At 42.9% G+C, this 18,322-nt stretch overlaps 1 protein-coding gene across 1 annotated transcript in view; it reads left to right on the top strand.

Annotated features, from left to right (window-relative positions):
* Nucleotides 1-18,322, top strand: part of LOC128506723 (integrin alpha-M-like) — a 100,052-nt gene that overhangs the window by 34,580 nt on the left and 47,150 nt on the right. Inside the window, exons 11-16 of the mRNA XM_053477289.1 lie at nucleotides 4,583-4,712; nucleotides 4,894-5,036; nucleotides 13,380-13,526; nucleotides 14,319-14,516; nucleotides 17,895-18,025; nucleotides 18,133-18,287. Coding sequence (XP_053333264.1) covers nucleotides 4,583-4,712; nucleotides 4,894-5,036; nucleotides 13,380-13,526; nucleotides 14,319-14,516; nucleotides 17,895-18,025; nucleotides 18,133-18,287 — 904 coding nt within the window. The remainder of the gene's footprint in view (nucleotides 1-4,582; nucleotides 4,713-4,893; nucleotides 5,037-13,379; nucleotides 13,527-14,318; nucleotides 14,517-17,894; nucleotides 18,026-18,132; nucleotides 18,288-18,322) is intronic.

The raw sequence follows: 18,322 nt of genomic DNA on the forward strand, positions 1-18,322 counted from the left end.
AACGCCTAACAAGAATAGGTTACATCACAAATGAAATAAGTGTCAGTTTAAATAAACACAAGAATATCAGTCAACAAATCAATCTGAGTTGAAAGTGTTTTAAGTGATAACTTAAAAACCATAAAAGATTTAATGTGTCTAAGATGCAACGGCAGATCATTCCATAGCAACTTCCAGAGCACATTTTTGGCAGAGGACCAACACAATCAACGATAACCCTCTCAAAGGGTTCAGTTTCAATTGAAATAGGCTTCAAGGGCCCAGGAGGCAGAGTTTGATTTGACTTACCTACGAGTTGACATGTGTGACAAGATCTATAGTATTGACTACAGTACATCTCCCTCATACCAGGCCATACGAAATACTTTAAAGCCTGTGAGTAGGTTTTCCGTATGCCTACATGACCAGAACAAGAATGGTCATGGGCCAACATGAGAACTTAGTTGCAAAATTCTTGAGGGTGTAAGGGTTAATCCCTAGAGGGCACCAAAGCACCCAAAGACTGGTTTTGGTTGTGTTTTTTGGTTATGTTTAGTTGGGAACTGCATGTCCCAGACTGCACCTCGGTCAGTGATTATAAATAGCCTGACTGAACCTCATTCAGGCGTCTAGCATTTGTTGTAGTGGTTATGTGAATGTTGTGTTTTCAAAGAGGGAATTAAAGTAAAGATTCCTGTTGTGCTCAAAGTCGAGTTTGGTTTCCGTGTTACTTTCTTTCGTTATTAATAAAAAGAACTTTAAAACAGTCATCCTGTGCCTCTGCAGTTATGCCATGCAGACACAAGACCCGCAAACATGACAGAGGGACTACAACCTGACATACATTATGCCAATCATCAGAAGAATTACGTGGTGACCACTTTCGCATTAGAACACCAATTTTGTTGCAGTTGGGGTGCTTCTCCTGCTCCCCTTTCTCCACTGCAGTCTCAAAACAATGGGTTTGCGAAGGGTTGGCCTTCTGAGATATTACCAGCTTCGCATGAGTTATACATTTGGCATCTGGTTTAGAAGTAGCCTTGGGAACGTCACTAGATTTCACACAGGGGTTAGGCTGAGGCATGCTTTCCTCATTTGTTTCCTCCTGACATAAAAAAAGAGTCAGACAAATTTATTACATCACCCAGTTTCTTTTGCTGAGCACATGTTAATGCGCAAGCAGGAAATACAGAAGGAGTCTGAGCCTATACCTCCAGTAATGGGTTCAGATACAGGAGAGCAAACCTGCTGGACACGTGAAGCGCAGAGTAGGTGTGCTCTGGTGGGCTAGCCTTAGCACCCAGTCGTCACTCGCCCCGCTGTGAGGCTCAAATGCTAGTGTTGTGTCAAAGTTGGTTCCCCCATCGGGATGCGTTTTTTTAGTCTCACCTCGTACAAGGAACGGTCCAGGGAACACGCATTTAGGGAGACAGCTCGCCCATGAGGGGTTATGAGGTACCACTGAGATTCTACGGAGCACAGTAAAGCCCAAAAATGACATTGTTAGCATATTTAATTCCTGAAATGGAAAAGACAGCAAATTTCACGCGTCTTGAAAATTAAACTCATCATAATGTGCTTTTTTTTTTTTTTACTGATAGTATACACTACCCATGATTTATTTATGCGATTTTACAATTTTTTTAATCTTCTTCTTCTTCTTTGTCTTTTGGCTGTTCCCTTTTAGCAGCCGCCACAGCGAATCATTTGCCTCCATCTAACCCCATCCTCTGTATCCTCTTCTCTTACACCAACTAACTTCATGTCTTCTCTCACTGCATCCATAAATCTCCTCTTTGGTCTTCCTCTGGACCTCCTCCCTGGCAGTTCCAACCACAGCATCCTCCTACCGATATATTCACAATCTCTTCTATAAACATGTCCAAAACACTTCATAACCTTTCATTCTCGCTGATACTTTTTTATCACACAACACACCAGACACTTTTCCACCAATTCCAACCTGCCTGTACCTGCCTCTTCACCTCCTTTGAACACTCTCCATTGCTCTGGACCGTTGACCCTAAGTACTTAAAATCCTGCACCTTATTTACCTTTGCTCCCTGTAGCCTTACCATTCCACTTAGGTTCCTTTCATTCACACCCATGTATTCTGTCTTGCTGCGGCTAACCTTTATTCCTCTGCTTTCCAGAGCATACCTCCACCTCTCTAGATTTTCCTCCACCTGTTACACGCTCTCGCTACAGAGCACAATGTCATCTGCAAACATCATAGTCCATGGAGACTTCTGTCTTACCTCATCATTTCCTCAGATTTCATCTGTCATCCTGTCCATCACTAGAGCAAACAAAAAGGATCCTTGATGCAGACCCACCTCCACCTTAAACTCTTCTGTCACACCTACAGCACATCTTACCACTGTCTTAGCGCTCTCATACATGTCCTGCACCACTCTAACATACTTCTTTGCCACTCCAGACTTCCTCATACAACACCACAGCTCCTCTCCCTGTCATACGCCTTCTATAAATCTACAAAGACACAATGCAACTCTTTATTACCTTCTCTGTACTTCTCCACCAGCATCCTCAAAGCAAATACTGCATCTGATGTACTCTTTCTAGGCATAAAACCATATTGTTGCTCACAAATGCTCACCTCTGCCCTTAATCTAGCTTCCACTACTCTTTTCCACAGCTTCATTGTATGGCTCATTAGCTTTATGCCTCTGTAATTGCCACAGCTTTGCACATCTCCCTTGTTCTTAAAAATCGCCACCAATACACTTCTCCATTCTTTTGGAATCCTCTCACTCTCCAAGATTTTGTTAAACAAACTAGCCTCTTTCCCTGTATAAACTCCTGGAGTTCCTCATTCCACCACCAAGTCTCCTTGTCCACTTTCCCCTTACCTGATGATACACCAAGTACCCTCCTACCCATCTCCCTGATCACACTGGCTGTAGTTGTCCAGTCAACTGAAAGCACCTCCTGACCACCCATAGCCTTTCTCAACTCCTCAATAAAGACTACACAACATTCTTCCTTTCTCAGCTTTCACCACTTTGTCCTCTGCTCTGCCTTTGTCTTCTTCACCTTCCTCACCACCAGGGTTATTTTACCCACCACCATTCTGTGTTGTCTGGCTACACTCTCCCCTACCAACACTTTGAGGTTACTGATCTCTTTCAGATTACAATGTTGACACAGGACGTAGTCCACCTGAGTGCTTCTGCCTCCACTCTTATATGTCACCTTATGTTCCTGCCTCTTCTGGAAGAAAGTATTTACTACTGCTATTTCCATCCTCTTTGCAAAGTCCACCACCATCTGTCCTTCTACATTTCTGTCCTGAAGACCAAAAATGCCCATCACATTTTGTTCTCTGTTCCCTTCCCCAACATGTCCATTAAAGTCTGTACCAATCACCACTCTCTCACCTCTGGGGAAGCTCTGCATCACTTCATCTAACTCACTTCAGAATGTCTCCTTCTCTTCTAACTCACATCCTACCTGTGGGGCATAACCACTAACAACATTGAACATCACCCCTTCAATATCCAGCTTCAGACTCATCACCCAATCTGATACTCTCTTCACCTCTAGAACATTCCTTACAAACTCTTCTTTCAGAATAACTCCTACTCCATTTCTTTTCCTATCCACACTATGGTAAAGCAATTTGAACCCTGCTCCTAAGCTTCAACCGCACCATTGGCGGTCGTTGTTAACCTGGGCCACAACCGATCCGGTATGGGAATTATATTTGTGATTCGCATCATTGATTTGGCAAATGTTTTATGTTGGATGCCCTTCCTGACACAACCGTCTGCATTTATACAGACTTGGGACTGGCACAAGAAGACACTGGATTGCATCCCCTCGTGGTTGCATTTTACAAATTTTTTTTATATTCAATACAAAATGGACCACTACCAATGCTGATTCCTTTCAAAGATTTCTTTAAATAGATGTGACATAGTAAGTTGACATCACGTGAATAAAATGCAAATTTCTTAATACTAAACATGATAACGTACCCGGAATTGGAGTTTTGTTGTTTGGAGCTGGATTCAAACAAATGAACTTTTGCCAAAATAATTGATATGGGCCTATTTTAGCAATTAACTCTTTAAAAAGTACAAAGTTTCATAATTATATTTCAATACAACTGCATTCCAACTGCATTTAAACTGCATTGTACTTAATTTTACTTTCAGAAAAACTGTATAACTGCAAGAAAACAATAAAACTGCATTTTTTTTTTGTAAAGTGAGCAATAAAAATAAAACAACAAACAAATAAAATGCCAAAATCTCTGCATTTAGATGAACAAATAGCGACAGAAAAAGAACAAACTGGAAAAAGAGCAGGGATTATACACAGGGGTAAACTATGGATATCAACATTAGAAATTTTAATTAAATGACCCATCAAACACAATCAAGATTCAGCAATGAGGGAAACAGATGTAGTATATACTGTAAATGGAGTCTGAATAAACTGAAAAGAGTTTAACCTACACAACCATACACAATATGATATGTAGTGAAATGCTCATTATAAAGTTACATGTGCATACAATACATTTTCTAAAATCTGTCTAAACACAAACAGTTCACCACTTCTTTATTTATTCCAGGACACTCTCATACTGGGAGCGGTTGGATCTAATCATTGGACTGGAAACCTGTATGAGGTCACAGGATCTGAAGCTTCGATCAGTGAGATGGAAATCAAAGACATAAACCTAAATAATGATTCATACAATGGTATGTTACACTGTTTGTTACACAAGCACATGTCTCTGTTTCTTTGAGCTGTTAGTGGCATGTACTGTACACGTGATTAGTCCAGATCTAATGCAGAACCTCAGCAGCTGAGCTTACACTGTCCTGGTTCTGTAATAAGGTGACATTTGGTGTGTGTGTGTGTGTGTGTGTGTGTGTTCAGGTTACTCTGTTGTGGTTGGGCAGAGGGGCAGAGATTCTCTTGTGTTCTCTGGAGCACCGAGATGTGATTACAGGGGTCGGGTGACTCTGTTCAGGAAGAGCACTGACAAGTGGGAAGCCATCAGCAATATCGCAGGAGAACTGGTAAGAATGAACTGTTTCCTCTGCACTGTGTTGTAATTTATAATACGATCTTCTGGATCTGACCAGCGCATTAGATGACAACAGGATCAGGAGACTCAGAGCCAGGGTTCAGCAGGAGGAGATTTATTTTGCACACATGAGTCAGACTGAGCTCTCACTCACTCACTCACTTACTCATCATCTACCCTGAATTTAGGGTCAAAGGGGTCTGGAGTCTATCCCAGGAAACTAAGGGCATGAGGCAGGGTACATCCTGGACATGGTCCCAATCCCAATCGCAGGACACACACATACACACACTATGGGCAATTTGGGAACGCCAATTAGCTAATCTGAAGGTTTTTAGACTGTGGAAGGAAACCAGAGTACCCAGAGGAAACACATCAAGCACAGGCAGAACATGCAAACTCCACAAACACAGAGACGGGAATCGAGCCTGTAACCTAGAGGTGCAAGGCGACAGTGCTAACCGCTACACCACCATGACAGTGTAGTAAATAGAATAATTCATAAGATAGAATAGAATTCAAATTCAAATATTATTTTATTTGTTTATTTGACAAATAAAATTATATGCGGCGAAATGCTTCTACGACCACTCATGACCTAAAAATGAAATAAGGTTAAAATAAAAAATGAATTATGGAATAAAATAAGGAATAGAATATGTAGAAACATAGCCAGAGAAAAACATAGCTATTAAAAATCTAGCAAAAATATAAAATAAACTTAGCTATACAATATAGGAAATATTGAAATATAGAAAACCTATAGCTGTATTTTTTTGTAAATATAAATATGCACATTATTTACATTGAAAGAAAAAAAATGGATTTGTACACTGAAAAAGAACTGGATTGTGGTAGAATTAAGTAGGTATGTTCATGAATATGCAAATGTGCATGAATGTGTGATGTGCAATGTGCAAAAATGAAATTTAATAGAAATGTCCAGGGTGAGTGAGAAGGTGCCTAAATGTGCCAATGTCCAGAAATATCCAGGGTGAGTGTAAATGTACATGAGTGTGCCAATGTGCAGTGATCGTAAAAGTCAATAAATATGCAAAAATGGAAAAATTATTAGTCTTATGTTTCAATTTATTCGTATAGGCGTTTAACAATTTATATTGTCGCAAAGCAGCTTTGAACAATTAAAAGAATGAAGTTTGTATAAAATGTGAATGTGTATGAATCAAAATTATATGTTAGTCCCTGGTGAGCAAGCCGAGGGCGACAGTGGCAAGGAAAAACTTCCTGAGATGGTAATGGGAAGAAACCTTGAGAGGAACCAGACTCACCAGGGAACCCATCCTCATCTGGGTGATAACAGATAGCAGGGATTGATCTGCATAAAACTATGTGAGACTGGAAGTTCAGTATAACAGGAGATGTGTGAAATTAAATGGAGTGCATTTTATTATATTATATTGAGCGTCTAAAGTCACAGGTCCTCAGAGAACAACTGTCTGCAAAAGTAGTTGTCACGAAACTAACCGGGATGATCAGAAGACTTAGCACTTAGCGGTTAGCCCTTTGTAGCGTGGATGGTAAACCCAAACGGGGAAGCAAGCGAGTAGGCAGGTTAACCACGCGATTTACTCTAAGGACTCTCATGAAAGGGAAGCAAGGGAAAAACACAAATTTAACCCGCACCCTATAAACACATACTCGAATCAGAAAGTAGACCCAAGAAAGTGAGTACTCACGAAATGGCAAACAGACGATCTGAACCGACATGGGCAAACTCAATGACTGAGCGATGTGAAGCGCCATCTTGTCTCCTTTTATGCTTCCTGTTTTGCGACCGTACTATTTCCGGGTCCTAGTGCCGGCCGCAAGGCGCGTGTGTGTGACAGTAGTATTTTAAAATCAATGCGAAATTTCACAGGGAGCCAATGCAGTGAAGATAAGATAGGGGTGATGTGATCGTATCTTCTGGTTTTAGTGAGGACTCTCGCTGCTGCATTCTGGACTAGCTGAAGCTTGTTTAACAACTTTGTTGAACAACCAGACATTAGGGCATTGCAATAGTCCAACCTAGAGGTGATAAAAGCATAAACTAGTTTTTCTGCATCGTTTAGCGACAATAAATTTCTTATTTTGGCAATATTTCTGAGGTGAAAGAATGCTATCCTGGTAATATTATCTACATGAGCTTTAAATGAAAGGCTGGAATCAATAATCACACCGAGGTCTTTTACTGAAACGACTAGGTTTGAGAGGAAATCTGCAAATTCACTACGAAATTCAGAGTACGGCCCTGGAGGTCTGTAAATAATGATTATTGGAATCGACTGAGCTGACTTAATATTTGTAGCTACACTTGTTATGTTACTATAGAGAACTTTAAATGAATTAAATTTGTGTCCGTGTTTTTGTACAATAGTCAGATTATCATTGTGAATAACTGCGACGCCTCCTCCTCTACCAGTTAACCGAGGCTGGTGTATGTAGTTGTATCCAGGAGGACTAGCTTCATTTAGAGCCACATACTCGTCCTGTTTAATCCAGGTTTCAGTTAAACAGAGTATATCAAACTCCTGGTCTGTGAAAATTTCATTAACTATAACTGCTTTAGATATGAGAGATTTCATATTTAACAGTCCTAGCTTAATAGAATAACACTGGTCTTGCGCTCTCTAACCCTCTCTAAAGTCTGGATGCGCTCCTCTAAAGCTAATATCTTCTCCGTCAGAGTGCTCACTAACACACACCTATCACAAGTAAAATTCAGTGTGTGCTCACTACCACACACTGAACAAGCTGAATATTGTCCATTATATCGTACCTGAGTACGAGTACTGAGTTTTAATTATTTGGTGATGGATTCCGCTTGCTGTTCTCAGATGATACGCGCGTTCTTCGAAAAAAGCGCAAAAAAACAGAAAAAGGCAAAAATCCAGTAGTATTAAAGCGTAAAACTAGTTAATGTTGTTATTTAGTATAAACAAGAAAAGGCAGTGTGATTTAAACGTTGATACAAACAATCAAAGAACTTTCGCGGGAATGGCGCGATTCCAAGATGGCGCCGGTGAGGTCGGCTGCCGTCACGACTGCTCCGACCACCTTTTCTTTGTTTTTGTTCTTTAAGTTAGTTTACAGCGTTTTAAAACCGGCAAAATTACCACCATGGGGTACATTAGTTATGATAGAGACACTCTTGTTTCTATTGGTATACAATGTACTCACAATTCGACGTTTTTAACTCCGGATCCGAGCTGGCCGAGTGAGATCCTGAGGGACAACAAAGGACGCGACGCGAAGCGGCGGCCCCGAGGGAAACGAGCCGGCGTCAGGAACAGGCTAAGAGCCCGTGCACACCGCACACCTCTGCCTAGCATCCTGCTCGCCAACGTCCAGTCACTGGAAAACAAGCTCGATGACCTCAGGGCCAGGATAAAGTTCCAGAGAGACATTCGGGACTGCATTCTCCTCTGCTTCACCGAGACATGGCTGAACCCAGCGGTGCCGGACCACGCCATCCAGCCGGCCGAGTTCTTCTCGGTTCATCGCATGGACAGGACGCGGGACTCGGGGAAGTCAAGGGGAGGCGGCGTGTGTTTAATGGTGAACAGCAGCTGGTGCAACAGCACAAGCGTTGTTCCTCTCACACGCACACCAAACCTGGAACTACTGTCCATCATGTGTCGTCCTTTTTACCTTCCTCGGGAGTTTACATCGGTCATAATCAGCGCCGTTTATATTCCACCACAAGCGGACACGGACACTGCCTTATGCAAGCTGCATGAGGCACTCACACAGCACCAAACACAACACCGGGACGCTGCGCTTATTGTGGCGGGGGACTTTAATAGTGCCAACCTCAAACGTGCAGCGCCAAACTTTTATCAGCACATCACTTGCCCCACCAGGGGTGAAAGGACACTGGACCACTGCTATACAACGGTCAAGGACGGCTACAAGGCACAATCTTGTCCACCGTTTGGTAAATCCGACCACGCCGCCATCTTCCTCATGCCAAAATACAAACAAAGGCTGAAACAGGAAGTTCCGGTTCAGAGGGAGGTCGCGCGCTGGACGGACCAATCGGTGGCCGCGTTACAGGACGCACTCGATGACGCAGACTGGGACATGTTCCGAAACAGCTCCGATGGTGACGTCAGCGTGTTTACGGAAGCGGTTGTGGGATTCATCGGGAAATTAGCGGACGATACCGTAGAAAAAAAGACTATTAAAACGTTTCCCAACCAGAAGCCGTGGGTGGATAAAACCATCCGCGACGCTCTGAGATCTCGCACCACTGCCTACAACACGGGACTCGCGTCGGGGGACATGGAACCTGTCATGATCGGGGTGTTGTGGCAGGTGTTGAACGCCGTGGGCGGAAGGAGCAGGCATAGAGGCAGAGGGGTGGTGTAACCAAAAAGAGTCTTTTTAATAATAGTTAAACACAAAGTATAAATAAAGATACAAACAAAGGAACAAACAAACTCAAACAATACTTAACTTTGTGCTAACAGGGGCTCTCTGGCAAGACACAGACAGGGGAACAAACACACGCCCTGTGGCGAGACACAGGCAGGGGGAGACACAAAACACGTCCTGTGGCGAGACACAGGCAGGGGGTTACACAAAACACGTCCTGTGGCGAGACACAGGCAGGAGGAGACACAAAACACGTCCTGTGGCGAGACACAGGCAGGAGGAGACACAAAACACGTCCTGTGACGAGACACAGGCAGGGGGTTACACAAAACACGTCCTGTGGCGAGACACAGGCAGGAAGAGACACAAAACACGTCCTGTGGCGAGACACAGGCAGGAGGAGACACAAAACACGTCCTGTGGCGAGACACAGGCAGGAGGAGACACAAAACACGTCCTGTGGCGAGACACAGGCAGGAGGAGACACAAAACACGTCCTGTGGCGAGACACAGGCAGGAGGAGACACAAAACACGTCCTGTGGCGAGACACAGGCAGGGGGTGACACAAAACACGTCCTGTGGCGAGACACAGGCAGGAGGAGACACAAAACACGTCCTGTGACGAGACACAGGCAGGGGGACAAACACATAACAGGACACAAACGAGGCGTGGAGCTGAAACTGGACACTAGAGAGAACGGGAGACACTAGAGAGAACGGGAGACACTAGAGAGAACGGGAGACACGTAAAGACTAGAGACGAGAGACCAAGAGAGGGACGGGACGAGGGCTAAAGACATGGCAATCAGCTAGCCATGGCTTTTAGCTAAACATGGTTAAGCTAAGCTTAACCATGGCAGTCAGCTACACATACACCTAGCTAAGCATGTCTTTAGCCCCAACATGCACTAAGCTATACTTACCTAATAGCTTAAACACACTAGGGAATAGGGGCACAGAAACACAGACAAGGGATACCCAGTGGCTAGGCGAGGCAGCCCTCCAAGACTAAGCGAGGCGGCACTCACAAGCTAGTCGTTACTCCAAAGCCAGGAGGGACAGCACTCTAAACCTAGGCACACTGGGACACTAGGGGGAGAGGAAACACAGGACAGCTAGAGACACAGAGGGGCTATGGCTAGAAGCATGCTAGTACCGTAACTGTACTATAACTCAACATAGAATTTAGCTAATCATGCTCCTAGCCACACACACACCTAACTACTTACCTGCTCTAGCTAACCACAAGAACACAGGAGGACTTGACTGAATCAGCTCCACTAACACAGACACACAAAACATACACAGAGACATTGCCAATAAGAGAGCCCAAGTCAACACAACTAAAATCAAAATACAAACTAAACAGATAACAAAACAGAACAAACCAAAATGCCCACATAAATGACAGTGGTGGTACCAAAAATGCTCGACCCAGTTTCCCAGTCTAAGCAGCTATTTATAGATTGATTGATGGCTACCTCGGTTCAGGTGTGCACCCGCATCACCTGACCGAGGTGCCTGCTGGGAAACTGAGTCGGCCAACAAAACTACAAAATAAAAACAGTGGCCTCTAGTGGCGGACCCTTACAGAACCGTACAAGGCTGCGTCATACAGCGTCCGGAAGGCGGTGAAAGAGGCGAAGCAGCGCTACGGGAGGAAACTAGAGTCACAACTCCAACAGAGTGACTCTAGGAGCCTGTGGCAGGGATTAAGAACAATAACGGATTATAAAGCACCAACATCCGGTATGATAAACGCAGACGTGTCTCTGGCAGATGAGCTGAACACTTTCTATGCTCGCTTCGAGGCTGCAGCTAAGGACGCTAGCGATGCTAATGCTAGCGGCGCTAACGGCTGCAGACAGGAAGTCACTGCCAGCACCGGAAGCGCGTTCATCATCACCGAGCATGACGTGAGACAAGCCTTCAAGAGAGTGAACACCAGGAAAGCAGCAGGACCAGACGGCATCTCAGGCCGTATTCTCAGAGCCTGCACAGACCAGCTAGCACCTGTGTTCACAGAGATATTCAACATCTCTTTATCTCAGTCGGTGATCCCCACATGCTTCAAAGAGTCCATTATTGTTCCTGTCCCAAAGAAACCTCATCCTGCTTCCCTCAATGATTATCGCCCTGTAGCCCTCACTTCAGTAGTGATGAAGTGCTTTGAACGCCTGGTCAGAGACTTCATCATCTCTTCACTACCAGACACACTCGACCCACTACAGTTTGCTTATCGTCCAAACCGTTCCACGGACGATGCAATCTCTCATCTCCTCCATACATCTCTCACTCACCTGGACACTCGGAGGGGGAATTATGTGAAAATGCTCTTCATCGACTACAGCTCTGCATTCAATACCATAATTCCCTCCACACTTACCACCAAGCTGGAGCACCTGGGACTCAGCTCATCTATGTGTCAGTGGATCTCCAACTTCCTAACTGGCAGACCACAGGCAGTAAGGATGGGCGGACATGTCTCAGCCTCCCTCACTCTCAGCACTGGAGCCCCCCAGGATTGTGTTCTGAGCCCCCTGCTGTACTCTCTGTACACCCACGACTGCGTGGCCACTACCAGCTCCACCACCATCATCAAGTTTGCTGACGACACTGTTGTGGTGGGCCTGATCACGAACAACGATGAGACGGCCTACCTGGAGGAGGTTGGAAATCTGGAGAACTGGTGCCAGAGAAACAATCTCCTCCTGAACGTCAGTAAGACAAAGGAGCTGATAGTGGACTTTAGTACAAAGCAGGTGAGGATTTACCAGACCCCCGTCATCAACAGGAGCCCAGTGGAGAGAGTGGACAGCTTCAGATACCTCGGTGTTCACATCATGCAGGACCTGGCATGGTCCTGTCACATCAACACCGTGGTAAAAAAGGCCCGGCAGCGTCTCTACCACCTCAGACGCTTGAAAGACTTTAGACTGCCCTCCAAGGTGCTCAGGAATTTCTACTCCTGCACCATCGAGAGCTTCCTGACGGGAAATATCACGACCTGGTTCGGGAACAGCACCATGCAGGACAGACGAGCTCTACAGAGGGTGGTGCGATCAGCTGAGCGCATCATCCGCATCGAGCTCCCTGACCTGCAATCGATTTACAGCAAGCGGTGCTTGACCAAGGCCAGGAAGATCGTGAAGGACCTCAGCCACCCCAATAACGGACTGTTTACTCTGTTGCGGTCTGGGAAGCGATTTTCGCTCCTTGAAGGCCAACACAGAGAGACTGAGGAGGAGCTTCTTCCCGCAGGCGATAAGGTCTCTCAACCACAACCACACCACTATGCAGAACTACACAATATTTTCATAATTGGTCAAATCTATCAATCTTCTTACATCCATGAACACTATGGACAATTACACGCTCACCTTCCTTCATATATACACTACATATCGTACGTTACATCCTGGACCATTGCACAAAGACACTTTAATAACTTTGCACACCTACCTTCACAACTACACTACATTTTACAGTTTTACGTTTACATCCTGGGCCAGTGCACAAAGACACTTTAATAACCTCTGCACTAAGACACTTGTTCTATGCATATTTGCATACACCGTACAGTATATTTCAATTTGCACAGTATATTTCTATTTTGTACATCATATTTCTATTTTTATTTTTAGTTCTATTTTTTCCTAGCACATTTCAATTTTTATTTTTAGTTCTATTTTTTCCTAGTTCAATTAAATTTTTTAATTTAATTTCTATCGTATTACTTTTATTCATATTTATTTCTTATTTGTAAAATTTAACTCTCTTTTAGGGTCAATGGCAGTCGTATAATGCATTTCACTACATTTCGTACTGTGTATGTTTGTGTATGTGACAAATAAAATTTGAATTTTATTTTTGGAACAATACGAAAACCAGGAAGCAACAGCAGAACAAACACTGATTACCTGTTATGTAATAATTTATTATCCAACACATCTGCAGATCGGCTCGTATTTCGGAGGATCGGTGTGTGTGTTAGACCTGGACTCAGACAACAACACTGACTTCCTCGTGGTTGGAGCTCCGCTGTATTACCAACCTCATCCTCAGAGAGAGGGACGGGTGTATATCTACAGACTCACACAGCAGGTACACACACACACACACACACACACACAAGCATACTACTGTACAGTGTGTGTTACTGAAGCAGTATATTTATACCTCAGCGTCTATGTACACTACCAGTCAAAAGTTTGTACACCCCTACTAACTCCATGGTGGTTCCTGATGTTTATTTCTCTCTACACTGTAAAACAATACTGAAAGTGTTTATCTAAAACACACAATAATCTCCTCTGAACAGTTGATATTGAGATGTTTATCTGCTCCTTCTGCTCTGTAAAGCTTCATAACGGCTCTAATCTGAGGTGCTGGTTGTTAATTGGTAATTTCTGAGGCTGGTGACTCTAAATGAACTTCTCCTCTGCAGCAGAGCTCAGTTTTGGTCTTGTTTTCCTGGGAAGGTCTTCATGAGAGACAGTTTTATCATTCCAGAACCAGCTGACCTTCATGTCCTAAAATAACAACTTACTGTTGCTGTTGTTGTTATGTAATTATTTAATTTCATATGTGCTATTTCATAAAATAGAAATAAAAAACAGTTTTGTTCTAAAATAATAATAATAAAACAATAATTACAAGGTGTGCCCAAACTTTTGACTGGCACTGTACCTCATCACGCTGTACACAGTATTTTATTCAACTTTACTCATTATCACACCCTCCAGGTCATTTAGACAATTTTAAATATACTGTATGTGTACCGAAACAAAATACATTAAATATACTCTGTGTGTGTTTGATACTCTGTGTGTGTGTGTGTGTGTGTGTGTGTGTGTGTGTGTGGGTGTGTATGTGTGTGTGTGTGTGTGTGTGCAGCTGAAATTGGAGAAGCAGTTGGAGATTAGTGAATCAGCTCAGGGTCGGTTTGGGATGACTTTAGCTGCTGTATCAGATCTGAATGGAGACCAGCTGAAGGATTTAGCTGTTGGAGCGCCACTGGAAGATGATCAAAAAGGAGCCGTTTACATTTACCTCGGCAACCATGATCACGGCATCCGCTCTAAGTACAGCCAGGTATTCAATTCAATTCAAAATCAATTTTATTTATATAGCGCTTTTAACAATGGTCATTGTCTCAAAGCAGCTTCACAAAGATGAAAGAAATTCACAAAAAAAAATAAATAAATAAAAAATAAAAAATAATAATAATAATAAATTGTGTATGTGTGAGAAAAGTGTCTCTAGATAATAACGAGATGAATGAATGAAATTTCTCTGATGAGCAAGCCAAGGGTGACGGCGACAGTGGCAAGGAAAAACTCCCTGAGATGGCAATAGGAAGAAACCTTGAGAGGAACCAGACTCAACAGGGAACCCATCCTCATTTGGGTGATAACAGATAGAGATAATATAACACCATGTGTGTTATGCAGCTGAGAGTACAATATAACAGAAATTATTTAAATTAACATGAAGTCCAGTTCAGCATAGGGATGAGTCAGTAGGTGCAGAGGGCAGATGGGGTCTGGATCACTGGGAGCACAGGAGCAGGATGTGTAGCTCCAATCATAATAAGGCAGAATTCAGGATCCTTCTCTGGATGCCTCAGGATCATCACAGGGTTGGCCTTTATCTACTGAAGCTGGAACAATCTCCAGATGCCTCGGGATGGGTAGAAAAGTACAGAACAGATGGAGAGAATTAGCGTAGTTGCCATTCAGGATAGGTGTACTGAAGTATGAAGTTATGGGATGAGTTACGCGTATGCCAGATTAAAGAGATGCGTCTTGAGTCTACTTTTAAACTGGGAAATTGTGTCTGAGCCCCGAACACTGTCTGGAAGGCTATTCCAAAGTTTTGGAGCTAAATATGAAAAAGCCCTACTCCCTTTTGTAGATTTTGAAATTCTGGGAACTACCAGAAGTCCAGAGTTTTGTGATCTTAAGGAGCGTGGCGGATTATAGCGTTTTAGAAGACTGGTTAGGTATGTGGGAGCTAAACCATTTAAAGCCTTGTATGTAAGTAATACCATTTTGTAATTAATTCTAAACTGAACAGGTAGCCAGTGCAGGGACGATAATATTGGGGTTATATGATCATATTTTCTGGATCTGGTGAGAACCCTGGCGGCTGCATTTTGGACTAACTGAAGCTTGTTTATTGAGGATGCAGGAAAACCACCTAGTAATGCATTACAATAGTCCAGTCTGGAGGTCATGAATGCATGAACAAGCTTTTCTGCATCAGATACGGATAGGATACTCCTAAGTTTGGCGATATTTCTAAGATGGAAAAAGGCTGTTTTTGTACCTATGTGATTTTGTAAGCGATCTATGAGAATGTTATGATCTATAGTGTCGAATGCAGCACTAAGATTAAGCAAGACTAGAATTGAGGTGCAGCCTTGGTCCGAAGCTAAAAACAAGTCGTTTGCAATCTTAACTAGTGCAGTTTCTGTACTATGATGGGGCCTGAAACCTGACTGAAATTCTTCAAGGATGTTGTTTTCCTGCAAAAATGTGCATATTTGAGCTGATACTACTTTTTCTAATATTTTTGATATAAAGGGGAGGTTTGAAATTGGTCTATAATTTGTTATTTCATTTGCGTCCAAATTAGATTTTTTAAGGAGCGGCTTAATAACTGCCAACTTGAAAGGTTTAGGGACGTGACCTAGATATAATGAAGAATTAATAATGTTTAAAAGTGGCTCTCCAACCGTATGCATCACTTCTTTCAAAAATCTGGTTGGGATTGGGTCTAACAGGCACGTTGCTGAATTAGCTGAGGTGATAAGTTTATACAGCTCTTCCTGTCCTACACCTGTAAAGCACTGAAAAACTAAATGTGAAACTTTAGGCTGAACTAGATCATGAGATGCTATTAGAGGTTGAACTTCCGTTATTTTCTTCCTTATGCTATCGATTTTTTCCTTAAAGAAGTCCATAAAATCTTCACTACTAAAATGTTGTGGAGTACTCTCTGCAGGCATTTTAGGTTTTGTTCGGCGGGCTACTGTACTAAATAAGAACTTGGGATTGTTTTGATTTCTTGCTATCAGTTGGCTAAGATGCTCGGTCCTAGCAGTTTTTAGAGCCTGTCTATAGCTGCACACACTGTCTTTAAACGCAATTCGAAAAACTTCTAATTTAGTTTTTCTCCATTTTCGCTCAAGGTTACGGGTTGCTCTCTTTAGGGTGCGAGTATGACTATTGTACCAAGGAGCAAGTGTTTTATCTCTAACTTTTTTTAATCTGATGGGAGCAACAGTGTCTAATGTTCTGGTAAAAATAGTACCCATGCTGCTAGTCATTTCACCCAGATCGTCTGCATTTAGGGGTCTAATAAGAATTTGGGACAGATCCGGCAGATTACTTGTGAATCTGTCTTTAGTAGTCGGATTCATATTTCTAACAAATCGATAACGTGGGGAGACACAGCTAATCTGTTTTACAGGTAGAGTATATATCAAGAGGTGATGATCTGTGATATCATTACTTAGAGGTAAAATCTCTATATTAGAGACATCTATACCATGAGATATAATTAGATCTAGCATATGATTACAGCGGTGAGTTGATTCATTTATATTTTGTTTAACCTCAAAGGAATTTAGTAAGTCCATAAATGCGAGGTACACCTCAAACATCCACCCCAATACATCCAGGTACATCTCTAACATCCACCCCAATACAGCCAGATACATCTCTAACATCCACCCCAATACAGCCAGGTACACCTTAAGATCCACCCCAATACAGCCAGGTACACCTCAAACATCCACCCCAATACAGCCAGGTACACCTCAAACATCCACCCCAATACAGCCAGGTACACCTCAAACATCCACCAAATACAGCCAGGTACTGTACACCTCAAACATCCACCCCAATACAGCCAGGTACACCTCAAACATCCACCAAATACAGCCAGGTACACCTCAAACATTCACCCCAATACAGCCAGGTACACCTCAAACATCCACCACATTAAAGTAGTATACAGTTCCGACTTCTGTCCCAGTAAACCCTGTTACATCTCCAAACAGACAAAAGGCTATCTATTCAATTTAATTACATTTTATTTGTATAGCGCTTTTAACAATTGTCATTGTCCCAAACCAGCTTTACACAATCAAAAGAATTATTTAAGTTTGTATGAAATGTGAATGTGTATGAATCAAAATGGTCAGTTTGTCCCTGGTGAACAAGCTGAGGGCGATAGTGGCAAGGAAAAACTCCCTGAGATGGTAATAGGAAGAAACCTTGAGAGGAACCAGACTCAACAGGGAACCCATCCTCATTTGGGTGATAACGGATTGCAGGGCCTGATTAACAAATAAGCTTTACACAATCATATACTGTCATTTACTTTACTGTATATTTAAAATGTTATGCACTTTCTTTCTCTCTCTCTCTCTCTCTCTCTCTGTGTGTGTGTGTGTGTGTGTAGAGAATTGTTGCAAGTTCCATTAATAAGCAGCTTCAGCATTTCGGCTTGTCGATTGATGGTGTAATGGACATGGGACAGGATGGTCTGATAGACATTGCTGTTGGAGCACAAGGGACCGTTTTACTCTTGAGGTACAGTTCAGTCAAATGTACAGTGTGATTGTAATGACTCTAAATGCAGGGAACGTTTCTCATGTAAAGATTACTTTTGACCTAAATGATGTGATTGTTTTTCTCAGAACTCGGCCGGTTGTGTCCGTCTCAGCAAAGCTCAGTTTCTCCCCGTCTGAAATCAACCTGAATCATTTTGACTGCCTCGGCAGCTCAGACAACGCTATTCCTGTCCTCTACCTCAGCACCTGCTTCAGTATGGCAGAGGACACCAAAAGCAAAGGTATGAGCACAGGTACACGTGGTAACACAGAGCAC

The sequence above is a fragment of the Clarias gariepinus genome, chromosome 18 (assembly GCF_024256425.1).
Source record: "Clarias gariepinus isolate MV-2021 ecotype Netherlands chromosome 18, CGAR_prim_01v2, whole genome shotgun sequence".
NCBI lineage: Eukaryota > Metazoa > Chordata > Actinopteri > Siluriformes > Clariidae > Clarias > Clarias gariepinus.